This window comes from Anas acuta, chromosome 2 (genome assembly GCF_963932015.1).
Source record: "Anas acuta chromosome 2, bAnaAcu1.1, whole genome shotgun sequence".
NCBI lineage: Eukaryota > Metazoa > Chordata > Aves > Anseriformes > Anatidae > Anas > Anas acuta.
Window position 1 is genome coordinate 96,844,960 of NC_088980.1, and position 17,370 is coordinate 96,862,329.

Below are 17,370 nucleotides of genomic sequence, written 5' to 3' on the forward strand. Positions count from 1 at the left end.
ATTATTGCCATAACACTTTGAAAACATAAAATGCTTTACAGAAAAGAAAAAATGAATTGAAGAAAAGAGAGAAGCACTAAATATTATACTGGACTCTATTAAAGAAAAGTAATGATACAAAACACAGTGTCTTGGGGGGAAGTAGACAGCTATTTATGCTATATAATAGGATCGATCTCTTAGAGGCAGTAAAGAAAGTTGGTCCAAACGTGTTCAAAGAAAGACAGCGTATTAACTACACATTATAAAGACTGAATAGTACAACTCAAAGAATGATCAGGGCACATATTAGAAGATGGTTGTGTTTTAAGTAAATGTAGATCATATAAACTCAATCCTCCAGGTGTTGACCTGCCCTGAGCTGCCTGTTCCAATCCCAGTATTACCCAGGAGTTATACTACACCACATGAGGCATAGAAAGGAACTGCTAATACAGGCTTTCTCCCTGAGAAGTATCTGTTGAATCAAGACTATGAAGAAAATAAGGAATCAATTTAACACGTCCTCAAAGCAAGCATACATTGTTTTTAAAGGTAGATTTGGGGAGCATCTTTAAAAGCTGATGTATATAAAAACACACCACAGGAATGCCGTGGACAGTGGAAAATATCCTCAAATACTGTATAGCTAGCCTATGAAATGGAGACCTGGTACCGTTAAGAAATCATTAAAAATACCAACCAGATATTGTAAGAGTGATTTCTTGAGGACTTCCTGATGAGTTTGTAGTAGTAGAACCCGTAGCATGAGCCAGAACTTGGCTCAAACTGGAATTATTTATGGTCAATGTTATCTCATGTTGTCCATTTGAAGATGATACCATACCCTGTGAAGTCATGACTTGAGAGATGTCCTGTGTACCTAATAGATAGATAGAACAACAACAACAAAAAAAATCTATGAAGATCCTATCTTTATGATACAATTTTTAAATCAATTACTACATTTTCTAAATATATTTATACATAATATAAACCTTTATTATATATATATCAATATAAATTATATACACACATATATCTTATATAGATTTATATCTTATGTTTATGTTTCTAAATTCTCACTATAAAAGATGTAGCCAACATAAAATTTTAGAACATGTACTCTAAAGAAGTTGTTTCCACTATCAAATTTACTCCTCTAAAGGTTAAGATTTTCAAAGTTTTTATACGTTTCTAAAGACTATGTGTTTTTCTATTTTCATTATATAGCTTACCTTATGAAAAAAAGTATTAAAAATGATAAAATTGTAGAATTTTCTCAATATGCTGCTACAAGAAGTATATGGCTATCTTTTTAAACAAGGTATTTAAAAAATCTCAGTGCATGACAAACTAAGAAATTCAAAGCATAAGACTTATGACACTGCTTACCACTAGCGTTGGTTGTCAGCACAGACTCTTGCTCAGATAGAGATCCTATTGTCATATTAGCTGAAGACGTTACTGTAGGCTGTAAAGACAGGCCTGATATGGGCTGAATAACCACATTAGCAGGCACTGTGTTTTCTGTTGTCTGGAGGGTGGGATTCTGCGAAGCCATATTGGGATCTCCAGTTAGCTGCTGAGCAAGTAAATTACTCTGCTGTAGAATACTTGGATCAATCTGAAAAGCAAGTTCTCAATCTGAAGTTAACAAATATGGGTTACGTGAATATTCATAGCAAACCTAGAATTCAAGAAGGTGCATATAGAGTATATATATGAACTTCATAATTGAACATTTTAGTTTTCATTGTGCTTTTTGTTTGTTTGTTTTTAAATGTCTCTCTCTCTCTCTCTCTCTCTCTCTCTCTCTCTCTCTCTATATATATATATATATATATAGAAAGCCTCCAAAGTCTACATGTAAACAGTCTATTTAGCTTCAGCTATACATTCATCCTTCATCAAAAAGTTCGGGAAATCATTATTAGAGTTGCATACAAGCATGCTGGACTCTGGATACCCATTATACTGGCATTCTGTACTGACTTAGTGTTGCATTTACTCTTAACACTCTTTTCAGGACTTTCAACGCCAAAAGGCATGGAGCAGAAGATAAGACTGATATCAGAAATTACCTACTTTTTCAGCTCCTATGAGTCTGAAAAAGCTCCAAGCAAGTCAATGCAACTCTGCAAATGACTTTTCCCTTAGCTTGGGGTTGGCCCTTTTGACCTGCATAGGTCTTCTCCAACCTCAGAATGATTCTGTGAAACTGATCAAACCTAAACTAGTTCATTAAAACTGTTAACATCATTTTAAGATTTAAATGTAACCATCTCACTTTCTTATATGAAGTATTTGTATTGTTCATTTTACAAGCTCAAAGGGAATTTAAATTCTGAAACCAAAGTATTTAAAAACATGCTAAGTAATACAGGTATCATGGTGAGGAAAAAAACTATTTTCTGTAATCATTTGAGTTGTTTTCAGGGGTGGGGACTGCTGGGTGGGAAGATTTAGCCTAAAATGCTTTTAAAGTGAAAAAGACAAAATGCAATTAAAAGAAAAAGCAACATTTAAAGCAATCTGACAAAATCCCAGAGCAGTAAAAACAGAAAGACTGGAGGAGAAAAAAAAAAAACCCACAATGTAGCTATTGTTGAAGTCTTTTAACACTGTACAATTGATATAGCACAGAACTGCCAAACACCTCGCTCAAGGGAACTCTTCCAGAAGTATACTCATTAAACTTCCTTCAGTCCTCAAACTGACTCTACAAAATTAGAGACAAGAGACTAAAAGCAACCTACCTGTAATGTTATGTTGTTAATACTGGTGGCATCTATTCCAGATATTTGAACATTTTGTCCAACTAGATTAGCAGCAAGTTGTAATTGTATTCCTTCAAGAGTGGCCAAGCTACCATCTGTCAAGGACACAGTTAAGTCACCTCCAGCTACCAAAGAAAACAGTCATATTATAATGTTTTTCTTTATCATTACTGACCACCAGCTTATTTTTATAAATAAAATCACTACAAAAGCTACACATATACACATGTATATATGCAAGGAAACAGAACTTGCAGTTGCTAATTATAAATTCCATATAATTTAGGGATAGCTATTACTTAAACACAAGTTGGCATCTTCCAAAACCAAAGTAGCTTTGGAACCTGGAGAAATTTGGTATAAATTTCATTGGAGAGTATGCCACCCCTAAATACGAGCAACACTTACACAAGGTATGTCCACCTGAGTCATTGCCACATTTATGCATAGAACAGAAACATTATTCAAGAAGGAAGCAAAGGTAAACCTACACACATATGTGGGTGGAAATAAAGGTACGTTAGCATTTGAAAAACAAAATCTTAACAACTTAGAAAACTAGTATTAAAAGTCGAACAGACTGTTGCTACGAATGCTCAGAAAAGGTGAAGAAGTCACCTTGTTTGACATACCTTTTCCAAACACCTTTACTATTAAGTATGATCAACCAGCCTCCTTTGGTTCATGTCTCAAGAACATTTATTTTTGCCTATCCAAAATCCCTTAATACAATAAATAAATTTGCTTCACAAAGCATCCAAGGAATACCTCTTCTGGGCAAAATGCAAATCAGTAATCTTGATTTTAAGTTTCCTGCCTCTTCCTACGACTCCTTATTCTGTTCACTCAAGAACTCCAAGCAAACAGATAGCTTTTAAATCTCCAATTTTTCCACAAACCAAGCTTGTCAAAGAAAAAAAAAATACCAGTATATTCTGAACTTTATTTGTTGGTTTCAGACAACAGCTTAGGGTAGCTGATGACTATAGTTAAGTACAAGACCAAGACATCACTGCAAAACTGTTTCGCTTCTCTTCTTTTTAAGAAAAGGCAAGAATATTACAGAAAAGAACACAAGTACTCCTGCTACTTATCTTTGTTTTCTTCCTTTCTACAGTGCAACACCACAGCAGAACTTAAGAGATCTAAGTGAACTATGACCAGCATACATTTTCCCCTTCATTCTAAAATACATGTAAATAGCTATTTATGTCATCACTGTGAAGGAAGTTAAATGCTACCTGCTTTGAAGTAGCGTTTGGTATAAGTTTCTGAACCCTAGCAGAAAGCCAAATTCAGTATTTCATTTAAATACCACTAACAAAAAGTAACCCATTTTTACCTGACACGGAAGCAGGCAGAATAGCCTGGCCCACAAGTCCTTGTTGAAGTAAATTTTGATCAAACTGACTTGTCAAAACAGAGTTATTCATGATGAAAACATTGGGGTCTGTTGATGATGAATTAAGAAGACTGACTGGCTGTAGTCCCTCAGTTGAAGTACGGGCAACAGGCTTCCTAACCTTCTTGGTCTCTGGTTTATAATGACACTGTATGTGGGTTTTTCTGCGCCCAGAAGTACGAAACCGTAAATCACAGTGAGGACATTTGAACGGCTTTGCTCCTGTATGCAGACGCATGTGGACTTTCAGACTTCCTTTTGTAGAAAAAGAATTACTGCACACATGACAACTGAAGAGCTTCTGACCTAGAAAAATTTTAAAAAGAGAAAGGTAAGTGATAAAAACTCTAAAAATCAATAGCCCTGTACCAATGAATTAAGAAAACATGGATTCTAAACTAAATTGAACATAATAAATTTGAAACACTCTTTATAGTTTTGGCTGCTTTTCAAATGAAGAAAGGATTTTAATTAATCTTAATTTTTTCCTAATTTCTGAGACTCGGTTTATTTCTAATACACTGTGAAAAAAATCATTCAGAACCCTGATAGGTCACCTCATGTCTCGTCTTCATCATTATCTCTCACTTCCTGACATAACAATTCAACCTACTTCAGTTTACTGATTTAGATTACAGAACCCTAACACACCGACGTCCTTTTTTGTTCAACAAAATAGTAATTACAAATTGGGATGAAAGGTCATACAGGAATGACAAATGCTGAATTAGCACTGTTTCCAAATAAAGTCAAATTAAGTGTACTTTATGGCATCTACAAGATGATTACTGCATCTACAAGATGATGCAATATTGCTAGCTACTCAGGTAAAACATTAACAAGAACTGCTATACATACAGGGAATTAAAAAGCAGTGAAGGCAGAAGTACAATATTGTGTGACTTCAGTTATTCCACTATAACAGTATACACTACGTCAGGATGAGATGCAAGAAGTAAATACTTAGCCAGAGAACCAAATCTCAGAACTTTCAACAACATACAAGAGCTGCTTCTGTGTATTACAACAGAGTCTCTCTGTATAGTAACTGCAGTACAAAGGCCAATAAAATCCAAGAGAATAACATATCTGAAAGGAAGCGTAACAGTAGTGTTTGTTTAAAAAAAAATTAAAATCACCTCAAACAGTAAGTTTTTGCAGATAGCACAACTTTTTTTTTTTAAAGACACTATACCAGACACTCAGGGGAAAAAAGCTTATTACATATTAAAGGACTTTAAACTGATTTTAAACACAAGGCCTAACAACAGAAGGAAATGACCAGAAATGTGGATATATTTCAGAAGTCCACCTAAAGAGAAGAGCAATATTAAATAAAAGTCATAATACAATAAACCAAGAAAATGTATCCAGTGCTAATGGTTAAAAAAAATTGCAGGTACATATATACTTCTTCCATGAGCTAAAACTATGACTGTACTCTGCTCTGGTGACGCTGCACCTCGAGTACCGTGTTCAGCTTTGGGCCACTCAGTACAAGAAGGACATCAAGGCCCTGGAACATATCCAGAGAAGGGCTACGAAGCTGGTGCAGGGCCTGGAACACAAGTCCTGTGAGAAGTGGCTGAGGGAACTGGGGTGTTTAGCCTGGAGAAGAGAAGGCTCAGGGGAGACCTTATGGTTCACTACAACTACCTGAAAGGAAGTTGTGGGGAGTTGGGCACCAGCCTCTTCTCACAGATAACTAGTGATAGGACTAGAGGGAATGGCCTCAAGTTGCACTAGGGGAGGTTTAGGTTAGAGATTAGGAGACATTTCTTCTCAGAAAGAGTGGTCAGGCATTGGATGGAATGGTTTTCCCAAGGAGGTGGTGGCATCACCATCCCTGGGGGTGTTCAAAGAAAGGTTGGACGTGGTGCTTAGGGACATGGTATAGTGGGTGACATTGGTGGTAGATGGACGGTTGAACCCAATAATCTTGGAGGTCTTTTCCAACCTTAATGATTCCATGATTCTACCTTATAAGCCTACTAGTATAGGACATAGTAATAATATGGTTTATTCAAAATAACGACTCATTTGATGATGCTGTAAGCACAGAAAGTGTCACCTAGCATTGCCGTTCCCCATGTCATAGCGAAATACACCATTCCTTGCAAAATCTTCAAGCTAAACGAACCTGTTAAGATAGTTATAAGATTCTCAACAAAGACATTCAAAATCTTACTGACCTGTGTGTGTTTTAACATGACAATCTAGAGTGGATTTTACAGTGAAACTCTTCCCACATTCTTCACACTTATACGGCTTCTCTCCAGTATGGATACGAACATGCCTAATAATTCCAGAATACATGTATTACATGAATCTCTACCTTTTATGCCAGTTTCTAGGAATATTTTATATCTTACTCATTTTAGATTTTAGCAAATACTTAACGTACCAAAGAAGATGATTTAAGCATGTTTGTTTTTTTTTCAAATTGATTTTTACGTTTTAAAATTCAAGTTCTATTGCAAGCAAAATAATCTAAAATCCAACAATTGTTTTAATAGTGCAAGAAACAAGTAATACGAAAAGTTTGCATATTCTGTATTTGACTAAACCAGCATTTTGGTACATATCTTTTAACCATTCTGGAAAAAAAAAAAAAGACAAATGTACATAAATAAGAGTCAAGCCTTAGCTTAGCAGTAACGGTTTCATATAACTTTTTTGTGACTAAGTGTCTGGTGAAGAACTTAGAGATCTAAGATACAGAAGTTTTCCATTTCTTACCTGACTAAGTCACTGGGCTTTTTAAAGCTTTTTGGGCAGTAACTGCAACAGTTAGCATATTTAGGCTCTGCTTCCAGTTCTGCCTGTTTATCTTTGATCTCACTAATTCTGTCTTTCTCTGCAGCAGACTGAACAAGAACTTTTTCTGAGACGGTGGCACTTTCTCGAGGCCTGATCTTTGCTAGTTCTGCTGTTTCTTCTTCCGTGAAAGTTATTACTCCAGGACGAGACTTTCTTGAAGTTCTCTCAGAGTTTTCTTCATCATCTTCAACACACGTAACTATCAAAAAATATATAAACATACCTGTTTAGCCTAATCTGTCAGCTGAAATTATGAAAATAAAGGGTGGCCAAGAAACACATGGCCACTAGGTGGACTTAAAGTCTGTGGCCTGAGCTTGGACTTAAATCTCTTTTGGAGAACTAATTAGATGTTTATATTTCTTTTAAATCAAGATAGATTTGTAACTCTTATTTTTACAACAATTAAATACAGGTATGAGTTATTCAAGAAAAAAAATCCCTTTTAATGGCACATTAAAATAGCTATGGAACACAATACTCTGACTGCACTGGACAGGCTCCTGGCAAACTGATGTCTTTAAACAATTTAGACAAAAAAGTACTTTCAGTGGCTCAGGACATTACCCATGCTTGAAGGCTAATTTATAGCATTACTGTTACAGCATTCATGCAATCCACTGAAACATTTGTACTTGTTACGTAGTAGGTACGGTAAGAGTAAAAAATGAAGTTACCTCCCCCTCCTGTTTCTGTAGCTGCAGCTACAGCTGAGGAGACTGCCTGATGTTTTTTCATATGTTTTTTGCAGTGAACAGTTGTTCGAAAACTTTCATCACAGAATGGGCACTTGTAAGGCTTCATGCTCATGTGAGTTGCCATGTGCCTTGTAAGGCTGCCATTAGTTGTGAAGGACGTATTGCATATGCTACAGCTGAATGCTTTAACTCCTTAAAATAACAGAAACAAGTAAGTAGCATGCAGTTCTTCTAAGTTTATGTATACAAGTTTGGGTACTGTAAACCTTCTGAGTTAAGGAAATGCAGAGCTGGTTGTACTCTGTTACCTGTATGAGTCTTTTCATGTGACTTAAGAACTCCTGATGAAACAAAGCCACGGCCACATAGTTGGCATTTATAAGGCTTCTCACCAGTATGTGATCGTACATGTTGTTTCAAATGGCTGGATTTCTTAAAACCCTTGTTGCAATATTCACATCTATTAAAAGAAAATTATTTTCATTAGTTGTGTGTAGTTAGTAGCAATAAGAAATTCAGGAAAATCTTTGACTCATCCTAAATGTTAAATATAACAAACCTATATGAACGCCTGCTTTGATCTTCACTGTCCTCAAGAAAATGAGGCCGCTGGGAATGCAATTCAAGTTCTTCTTGAGATGACTGATCTTGTATCAACCGAGTAGTCTAGAAATCAAAGCCTCAAGTAAATTTCAGCAACACAATATTGAAACAAAGCCACACAAGTAGGTAAGGAAAAATATAGTATTTGCAGTCAATACAAATAATCAAAGCAATGCCAGAAATCTACCCTTTCACAAATGCCAAGAAATTGAGTGTAATACAATACCTCACTCTTTCCAAGTGAGAAGGAAAGTAGCTAAGCTTGCACCTACTAAACCAGAATAAAGAGATGAGGTGTACTCACACCTCCCTACCAATCTAGAAAAGAAGTCTCAAGTCTCCTAGATTTTCTGATGTTTGAAGGGTTAAATTTAGCACTAAAGCAGCCATTTTAAACAGCATGAGCCACAAACCAAGTAGCAAAATACAGTGGTGCTGATAGTTCTTGACTACTTTCTGAACAGGTTTTTCCTCTAAGCAATAGCTACAGACAAATCCTCCAGAACAATAGCATGTTGTAATGTTTAAAGAAGAACTCCAAAGGCTGAATTGACTCCAACATTTCCACACCCTAAAACCTAGCTCCCTTACTAGCATTTGCCTTTGCAGAATAGTATTAAAGGGCTGTAATTCCTGCAGCTCAGTATCAGAATGGTGAAGACACTCCCTATTACTATAGATGGTCATCACAGTAGATACAGTTAGCATAATAAAAAGTACTATTTAAACTGTAGTGTTTTTTTCTTTTTTTATAAGTAACTAAACTTAAATGAATTTAACCAGATGAGAGCTATGAAAGAACACTCTACACTGCGATATACAAGCTCCATGAATGATAACTACATATTTATAATGTTCTTTTTATTTCTTGATCACATCTGTAAGATTTTAAGAATTAGGAAAGAATATAGTGCAATAATACAAGATCGTTTTATAACATTAAGTCACATGAGAAGACTCATACAGGTTCCTTAGCTTCAGGCTTGCAATTTTACTTCATAGTATTATATCTTTTAAATGCCTAGAGCACCAAATCGTACAAACCTTTTTATGAAACAAATAGCCATGTCACTTACATACCACCCCCTCCCTTTTTTTCCCTAGCTGCTCAAAGAAAAAATGCAATCTAGAAAAGAAAACATGAAACTTTCCCCATTTGTCAGTTTACAAAATCAGTTATTAAAGAACTCAAGAAAATCATCACTGAACATAAGAAAATGGATTCTGCCATCTACCAGTACTTACTACGTTAATAGCATCTGTATTTGGAACTTGAAGAAGGGCTGGTGGATGGTAACTCGTTGAAAGAGCCTGAGATTCAAGTGTGCTTGAATCCTGCAGCTGCTGTACAGCTGGAAACTGAGTCTGTTGATTGTAGCTGTCATTCACTGTAAAACCTATCAGAAAGTAAAAGTCACAAAACCAGAAAACACACTAAATGGGACTCAATAACACTATTGTTTTGTGTTTTTTTTTTTTTTAAAGACTACCTTCAAAAGAGATTAAGTAGTATTACTATATGGTAATGCTCATTTTATACTCTTCACTGCTGAGTGGCAAAATACATGTTTCTGGGATCTACATAATATGCATAATTGGGTTACTTACCATTAGCTGGAATTCTATTGGACAATCTCCTCCACAGAAAAACACTGTTTGAAGTTTCTTCAAGGTGCCACAATTACCTTAGAGCCATTGAAATTTTGAATTTCTTGTATGTAAGCATGCATGTGTCAAACAGGTTGACCCATCTCCCTTTATCCATGTTGGTACCACGCTCCCTTAACTACACTGGAAGCCGATCACAAGGATGCAAAGCTCAGTGGGGAGGATGGCGGGTGAGTGGAGGAGATGACCCAATAGGAGAACTCCAGTTTCTGATAAAGTAACCCCATTTTCTCCTACTTTGGATCTCCTCCACATATTCCCACTCTTTAGATCATAGTAAAGTATGGCCTCTCAAAGGCAAACTGCAAAGTAAAAATAAACACATTTTTAATTCACGTTTCCAGTATGAAGACATGAAATTTTTATTCAGTTTTGTTCTTCTAAAATATCAGATTTTAACCAATTCCTTTTCTAAATGAATGAACAAACTGATAGTATCACTGACTCAAAGCCAGGAAAATACAGCTCAGATTCCAATTTTCTTTATGCTGTTAGAGATGCCCTTTTATCAACCCTTCCAAACCCTAATACTTCTAATATTAAATAAAATCGGTGTTACATTGGAAGAAATGAAACCACAAGTATGAGTAATTAATAAGGGCAGCAATTTTACTATTTCTGTGCAGTTTGCCTTCAGTGGACAAAAAGGGTGAAGATTATGAAAACAGGGTAGAAACAAAAACTCATATCAGATGATCGCAGCATCAGAGGCCAAAAAAGCAATGCTTAGAGAATGTTTTGAATTACATTTATCGAACACTGGGATGAGTTAAGTATAAGCAGAAATTTTCCCAAAAGATATTTTCACAGCATAAGAATAGTATTATCAATATAGAAAGAAAATCCTAGATATGTGCTACCACTTACATCATAGAATGAAAAGTCACAAATGTAAACAACTCGAGAACATTATTAGTCAGGTGGTAATTCAGCATAAAACCTAATGCCACAACTTGTCTTAGATTTTCTCCTAGAACTACCAAGAATACCAGAAAAAAGGATTCAACAAGCTGAACCTTGCACCTGAATTACTCTTAATTAAATGACAAAAAAAAGGTAGCCTGAAAAACAGCCACTCGAAGCTTTATGGTCTTTAAAGGGATACTAATTGCTGTTTTGAAATATATTTTAAAAGCTCTGTTATGGAAAAATGGTATTCCCATTATATATGATGAGAACACGCACAAAAATAAGCTTCAAGAAACCAAGAAACTAAAGTGATGCCACTTCCACACCCTACATACAAAAATGGACATAACTATCAAATGTTAAAAACATTTCTTAGAGAAACAAGAGGGGGAAAAAAAAGCAAAAAAAGAAGCTACTATATCATTACCTGGTTCATTTTAATGTTTTAATAAAAGCAATTATAGACATGCTGATAAGTTTTGCAGAAAGAATTCTGGAACAGAGCGCTCAGGAAGAAAAGTTCTGAGTTTAGATGTATTTTAGGACAAAATGAAGAAAGAAATACTACTTCTGAAAGTAGTTCTAGAATAAATATAGCAATAAGCTATAAAAAGAATGTAAGTGATGCATCACTGTGTTGCTCAACACCTAGGTCAAAGGTCAATTTCCACTCAATATTTTAGAAAGATCTGACAACTCCTAGTACGTTAAAGACATTTGCCACTACCATAATATTTTCACAGAACATTACCCGCAAAAATAAGTAAATGAGATAGGCTATGTCTAAATAAGAGACAAAATTCATAGCCTTGAATTTCAGTTCTTGCTTTCCATCACTATCATTTCCCAGAAACTTCTGCTTAACTTTCTTTTGCCAAGCAAAGAACACAAGACGACTTAAAGGTCTTTATTACAAAAGAGAGTCTCTTAACTACAAAATTTTCTGAATTTGGATCAGTTTTATGTTCAGTACAAGTATTCATTTGCAATGTTCATTTTCTCTAGGCTTTATAAAATCACCCAACCTATTCTCTTCTACATTGATAAAAATTACTGAACAAAATAGAATATGCTGGAAATCAGTTTACTACTGAAGACACACGGCTTGACATGAGAATCAGAAACCTACCGTGTAATAGCTCATAGAAAATACAGTATCTTAGTTTGTAATAACAACTTCATGTCTTTCTTTTCCAAACTGACAGGTCATTCAAACTCTAAATTACAAATGCATCTACATGCATGTGTTTATCACTGCAGAGATCCACGACTAGCAATCAGATGTTCCAGAAGTTTGTTTCCTAGGCAACTTTTGGAACCACCTGAACCATATTCGTTACAATCAATGTGTAAGTAGTAACTGAAAGAATAGGAATTTCAAGCCTTAGGATTGCAAATCAAATTCTTAAGAAAGCAAAACAGCAGTCCGGTGGCAAGGGTATATTCACATAGGCAACAGAGTAATAGTATTTGGAATTCTTGTAGTATTTCAAAAACACTTTCCCCATCTCCACTAATTGAATTAGTGACATTCAACCATGCTTATAGGGATATTTTACAGGAAGAAAGGATGACAATCTATACGAAAACACGTTTGGTGACAGATGATGTTCAACAACCTAAGGACACGTTCTGATAAAGGATCCATTTAGTTGTTCTGACCTCACTAAAAAGTCTTCAAATGCAGATGCCTGAATATGTAAAATTACAAAGGACACTGAAGTGCTTTTACGATCTTCAAAACTAGCTAAAATGAATACCAGATTATGACGCAGAAGTGCCCTCAAAAGATACACACTTCTTACCAAGTCTGAACATATCAAGAAGAAAATCTGAACAAACCAGAATTTCTGTTTGTACTTGTAAGTAATACTTATACTACTGACAAGTATTACAAACAAACCTGAAAGGAAAAAAAAAAAAAACAACAAGTTCTAACAGGTCTGTGCAGACATAGAATCAGCCTCATTTGGATGAAATGCAAAGATTTCCCTTCTAAAAAAAAATTTACTGAAGGTTTTCTAAAAACTTTGATGTTCTGTTAATAAACAATGACCCAAAATATTTTAAGAATACAGCCTACAAATATCAAGGAAAAAAAAAGACACCATGTCTTGAGCTTGAATGCTCTGCCTAGCTGATAGGAAAAAGAAATTAGGAGCATGAAGCACAGATGCAGACATAGGGAGAGGGTCGACCAATTTAACGCATGCATCCGCGCAACTGCTTACCTACCTGAAATTCAAAAATTTTGTAGGGCTCCAGGATCTTCAAGGAAACTTCAAAGAGTAGGGAATCTGTGGATGAGATTCCAAGTAGAATAGGAGACATCTTATACAAAAGAGCCTTAAATAAAACCACAAATGTTTTGATTCTCCTGTACCAGTTTCATAATGTACTGATGATCAGCCTAGATTTCTGGTCAAAGAATTGTTTTGTAGGATCTAGAAGTGTCCTTTTTTCCCCTCTCCTGAAAAAAGCTCTCGTTTTTTAACATTCACTTAATGGAGAAAATAACATACTAGAAATTGAAGTCTAAATAAAAAGTAACAAAACAAGGCCTTCATATTGGATTTTTAAGTTCAAATGAGCTATAAAAATCCAAACAAAAAAACATCATCACACTGAAAATAACACTGATGGCGAAAAGGTTGTGTTTTTATTCTGCAGTCTTTTTTTGTTCACTTGGAAAACTTTAAGAGGTAACTAATGAAAGTAATCTACAGGGTTACTATAGGACCTGGTTCAGTTTTACTTAATAAAGGTGGAGACTAATTTCTTTTCCCAGTGACATACAAAGCAGAACAGCCTAGAAAATTAAAATTGGCAAGAAATTACACTACTTCTTCACACTGTCATGCAATTTAACAGTTGATAGCATTTTTACAAAAAGCACTCTACAATTAATCAGGGAATGAAATTAAGAATATAGAAGTTTAATCAGATGGAATACCAATTGCTGATCACCAGCTAAAGTTCTTTGCTAGAGTCAGGAACAAGGAGGAAGAGACCAACCAAAACAAAAAAAAAATTCAATGTACACCCAAACCCAACCAAACAAGAACTAGTAACATTGTATCAAGCAACAACTCAAGAAAGACACCAGTGAAAAGCAAAGGAAAACTAACTTCTTCATTCTCTGCAGGCTACAAAAGCATCTCTTACACTTGAGTATTTTAAAGCTAGAATAAAAAAAAAGCTTCCAGGTGTTTATGAACTTTTAACTTGTTACATATGTAGATTTATAAAATATAAAGAAAATCACTGTCATTAAATGAAAATGATTTTTACATGATAATATATCACAAACCTCAACAGCTACTCAATCAAATCATAGACCATGTTTCTGATCATCTCAAATTAGTAGCAGGTACAGTTAGATGAGCAAGTTGTGTGCACTGCCTACTATCACACTGATTACCAACACGAGTAAGGAAAGAACATAAAATGCCTGACTGCAAGCCCCATACGGTAATAGCTAATCATCAGCTCATAAAAGCAAAACCTAATTACATTCAAGTATTCTATATATTCTACCAAATACAGTTTCTAAATTGTAATTTAAGAAAATGCTTTTGTAAGTTATTTGCCTTGCAGTTATGTTGATTGTGGATGCTCAATTTTAAAATGTTTTTTGATAGCTACACTGAAAAACCAAATTTATAAAGATCACCTTCAAAACCTTTATAAAAGCTTTATTTATTACTAACCTTGTGATAAGCCCTGTTGATCAAACGACTGCTGTGTTATAGCTTGTTGCTCAAATTGAGCGATGTTTTCTTGTAAAGTATGCTGGGATGTCACAAATCTATCTGAAATGGGGGAGATGAAAAAGTATATGTATCAAAAAAAGATGGAATTAATTGGATAATTCAGTTACTCCAAAAATCTTATATTTCAGTCATTTGAATTTTTCCTAAATTTAAAAAATAAACAAAAAATTATTAGCTAAATAGGTATTTAAATCTTTGCTTATTGTAGGCTCTTGTACTTACTGTGTTAAAAAAGCAAAAAAAATTAAGGAAAATACTGTATTCTATCATCACTAACAGAATAAATTGACAAAACATCTTGTTATTTTCCAACCTCAAATCACAGGTATTACTTCCTAAGCAGACTATACAGCAGTGCTTTTGAATAAAAATAGAGATGAAAAAGTTTTTGGCCATGTTATTTTCAATATATTTCACAGTTTCATTTGTGATACAAATAAATGTGTAAAGTTTAATACATAGTCTTATATTTTTAAAAGTACGCCTAAAAGCTAATGAATAAAATTGCATAATATGCTAAGTGGTGAGCTTTTTACTCCATGTATTTTTCTAGTTTTATACTTGCATTGTCTTGAAACCAAAATCATTTGAACATTGGAAGAAACGGACCTCGTTATAAACCTCATCATGTTTCAAATACTCACCCTCATCTTGCTCTAAAGGCTGGTCAGCTAATTGTTGTTCTAGTGCTGTTTCTTCTGTGCCTACTACTGGCTGCTGGTCTAACTCTAAAATAGCCTGCTGATCTGTTGCAACAGCTTCTGACTGCTGAAGCTCATCGCTTTCAATTTCCACTTGCATCTGTGTAGAAACATGAATACTCTGCTGATCTACTGTAGAGTCATCTATTGAAGCAGACTGCTGATGCTGCTGAAGTTGCTGTGCAAGTTCGTACCTGCAAACAAAGGTAAGAAAGTCTTTTTGTGGCTTTAGACAGACACTGTCAGATTATTTTTATTGTACAGCAAAATTTACTACACCTACAGAGCAAGCTAGGTATTTGCTACCCAGGAACAAATACCCTTATTCAATTATTAGCATTTATTACTGAGCAAAGCTGCCTTTTGAAGTATCTTTAAGAAAGGACTACCGAAATACGTTGAAGGATTTGTATAGAAGTTGTAAACATACCTATGAGTCTTCATGTGTTTTTTACAGTTTAGTGATGTTTTGAATGTTTTTTGACAATATGGACACATATATGGTCGAAGGTCATTATGGATTCCCATATGTCGCCTGAGGCTACCACCAGTAGTGAAGGCCCCGTTGCATATAAGACACTTAAAAGCTTTCAATCCAGTGTGTGTTCTAATATGTGCTTTCAGAACTCCCGCTGACACAAAACCTCTTCCACACTGAGAGCACTTAAATGGCTTTTCACCCGTATGTGACCTTTTTAAGAGAAAGGAGAAGACTTACGTTTGATTCCAAAAGGTAGTAAGATAACAAATTTTCAAAAGAGTAAAATAAAGAAAACGAAAGCAACTGGATGGATGGAAAAGGCCTAAGTTAACAAAATTTAGATATTATAGCTTCAATAAATGATACGTGTCCTGCATGTCATCATTGGCAGGGCCAGAAGTGATATTGTCTTCACAGTTCTCACCATGTTCTGCATTCCAGCCACCTTTTCTGGTCAGACTTTGCCTGAATTAAGCTATTCAGGTTGAACTGAATATGCTCTTCAGACTAAGATAATATCATTCACGTGCAGTTTGCTCATTCTAGCTAAAACAATGTCCCCAGAAATTCAGAGGAAAATATATTGTCCTGCACATATTAACTGTTATTCTGGCAATCTCTTAATGAAAAGCTTGGATACCTTTGACTGAATTTCAGCAATAAAGAAGGCTCTTTTTTTTTTTTTTTTTGTCTCTAATACATCTTTTATGATTCACTAACAACTAAATTTTAAGTAACTAAAATCTGCAGCCAATTTTCTAGAAGTTAACTTTTGAGAACAGAACTATGTCCATCCTGAATACTCCCTGAACAAAGCACAGTATAACTAGTACTTCAGAGTGCTATGTGAAAACGGTATTCAGAAGTGGGGAAACACTCTCACCTATACTAACGCTAAATCCTGCTCAACAAATCCTTCCTTCCAGAGATGTTAGGAGTTTCCCTTTAGGACTCCACTAAGATGTAATACAGACTGAATGACAAGTTAGGAAATGGAGCAGAGTGAAATGAAAATTTTTAAGGTTACAACTGTATTTTCAGAGCAGTGAGAGCTAGAAGAACAGTGTGAACGCTAGCAAATGGAAGATAAAAGAACCAGGATTTAATAAAATAACCAGATGGAACTGGATGAAGTTAGGGATGCTTTATGATTATAGTATTCTTAGAAGTTTATGACCACCACACTAGATGCCACAGTAAAGAAGAGTATGATAGATAGATCTACATATCTAAATTTGAATTAGAGAAAGTATGAAAGCCATGTAAAGCTCACATTGCAGGTGTAAGCAGATCACCGCCTGCTTGCAGGGAATCCTTACTTAGGTCATAGTAATCATGACCCCCTTCCCCCCCATGTTTTCTCTTTCAATTATTTGGCCCACGAAACATTGTCAAGTCTTGGAGCAACCTGATTTAACTTTGAAGCTAGCTCTTCTTTCAAAAAGAAGGTTATACTAGTTACCTCCACTGGCATGCCTCACACCTCATTTTTTTCTATAACTCCATGGCTTTAGGGTTTTAACAAATACCCACACTCTGGAACTTGAACAGAACCT

The 17,370-nt window shown here is 35.1% G+C and overlaps 1 protein-coding gene across 8 annotated transcripts in view; it reads right to left on the reverse strand.

Annotated features, from left to right (window-relative positions):
• The window catches only part of ZNF236 (zinc finger protein 236), a 69,445-nt gene that overhangs the window by 14,248 nt on the left and 37,827 nt on the right, over nucleotides 1-17,370 (reverse strand). For 5 of the 8 annotated variants that reach the window (XR_011092847.1, XM_068671322.1, XM_068671325.1 and 2 more), the window contains 13 exons: nucleotides 15,764-16,024; nucleotides 15,277-15,527; nucleotides 14,570-14,671; nucleotides 9,528-9,679; nucleotides 8,239-8,345; nucleotides 7,988-8,139; nucleotides 7,659-7,871; nucleotides 6,901-7,180; nucleotides 6,354-6,457; nucleotides 4,102-4,467; nucleotides 2,739-2,884; nucleotides 1,375-1,606; nucleotides 683-862 (listed from right to left, as the gene is read on the reverse strand). Coding sequence is in view for 7 of the 8 variants with exons in the window: in XM_068671322.1 (XP_068527423.1) it covers nucleotides 683-862; nucleotides 1,375-1,606; nucleotides 2,739-2,884; nucleotides 4,102-4,467; nucleotides 6,354-6,457; nucleotides 6,901-7,180; nucleotides 7,659-7,871; nucleotides 7,988-8,139; nucleotides 8,239-8,345; nucleotides 9,528-9,679; nucleotides 14,570-14,671; nucleotides 15,277-15,527; nucleotides 15,764-16,024 (2,546 nt within the window). In the remaining variant the exon portion in view is untranslated. The remainder of the gene's footprint in view (nucleotides 1-682; nucleotides 863-1,374; nucleotides 1,607-2,738; nucleotides 2,885-4,101; nucleotides 4,468-6,353; nucleotides 6,458-6,900; nucleotides 7,181-7,658; nucleotides 7,872-7,987; nucleotides 8,140-8,238; nucleotides 8,346-9,527; nucleotides 9,680-14,569; nucleotides 14,672-15,276; nucleotides 15,528-15,763; nucleotides 16,025-17,370) is intronic. The other 3 variants (XM_068671324.1, XM_068671327.1, XM_068671326.1) reach the window with 3 other exon arrangements.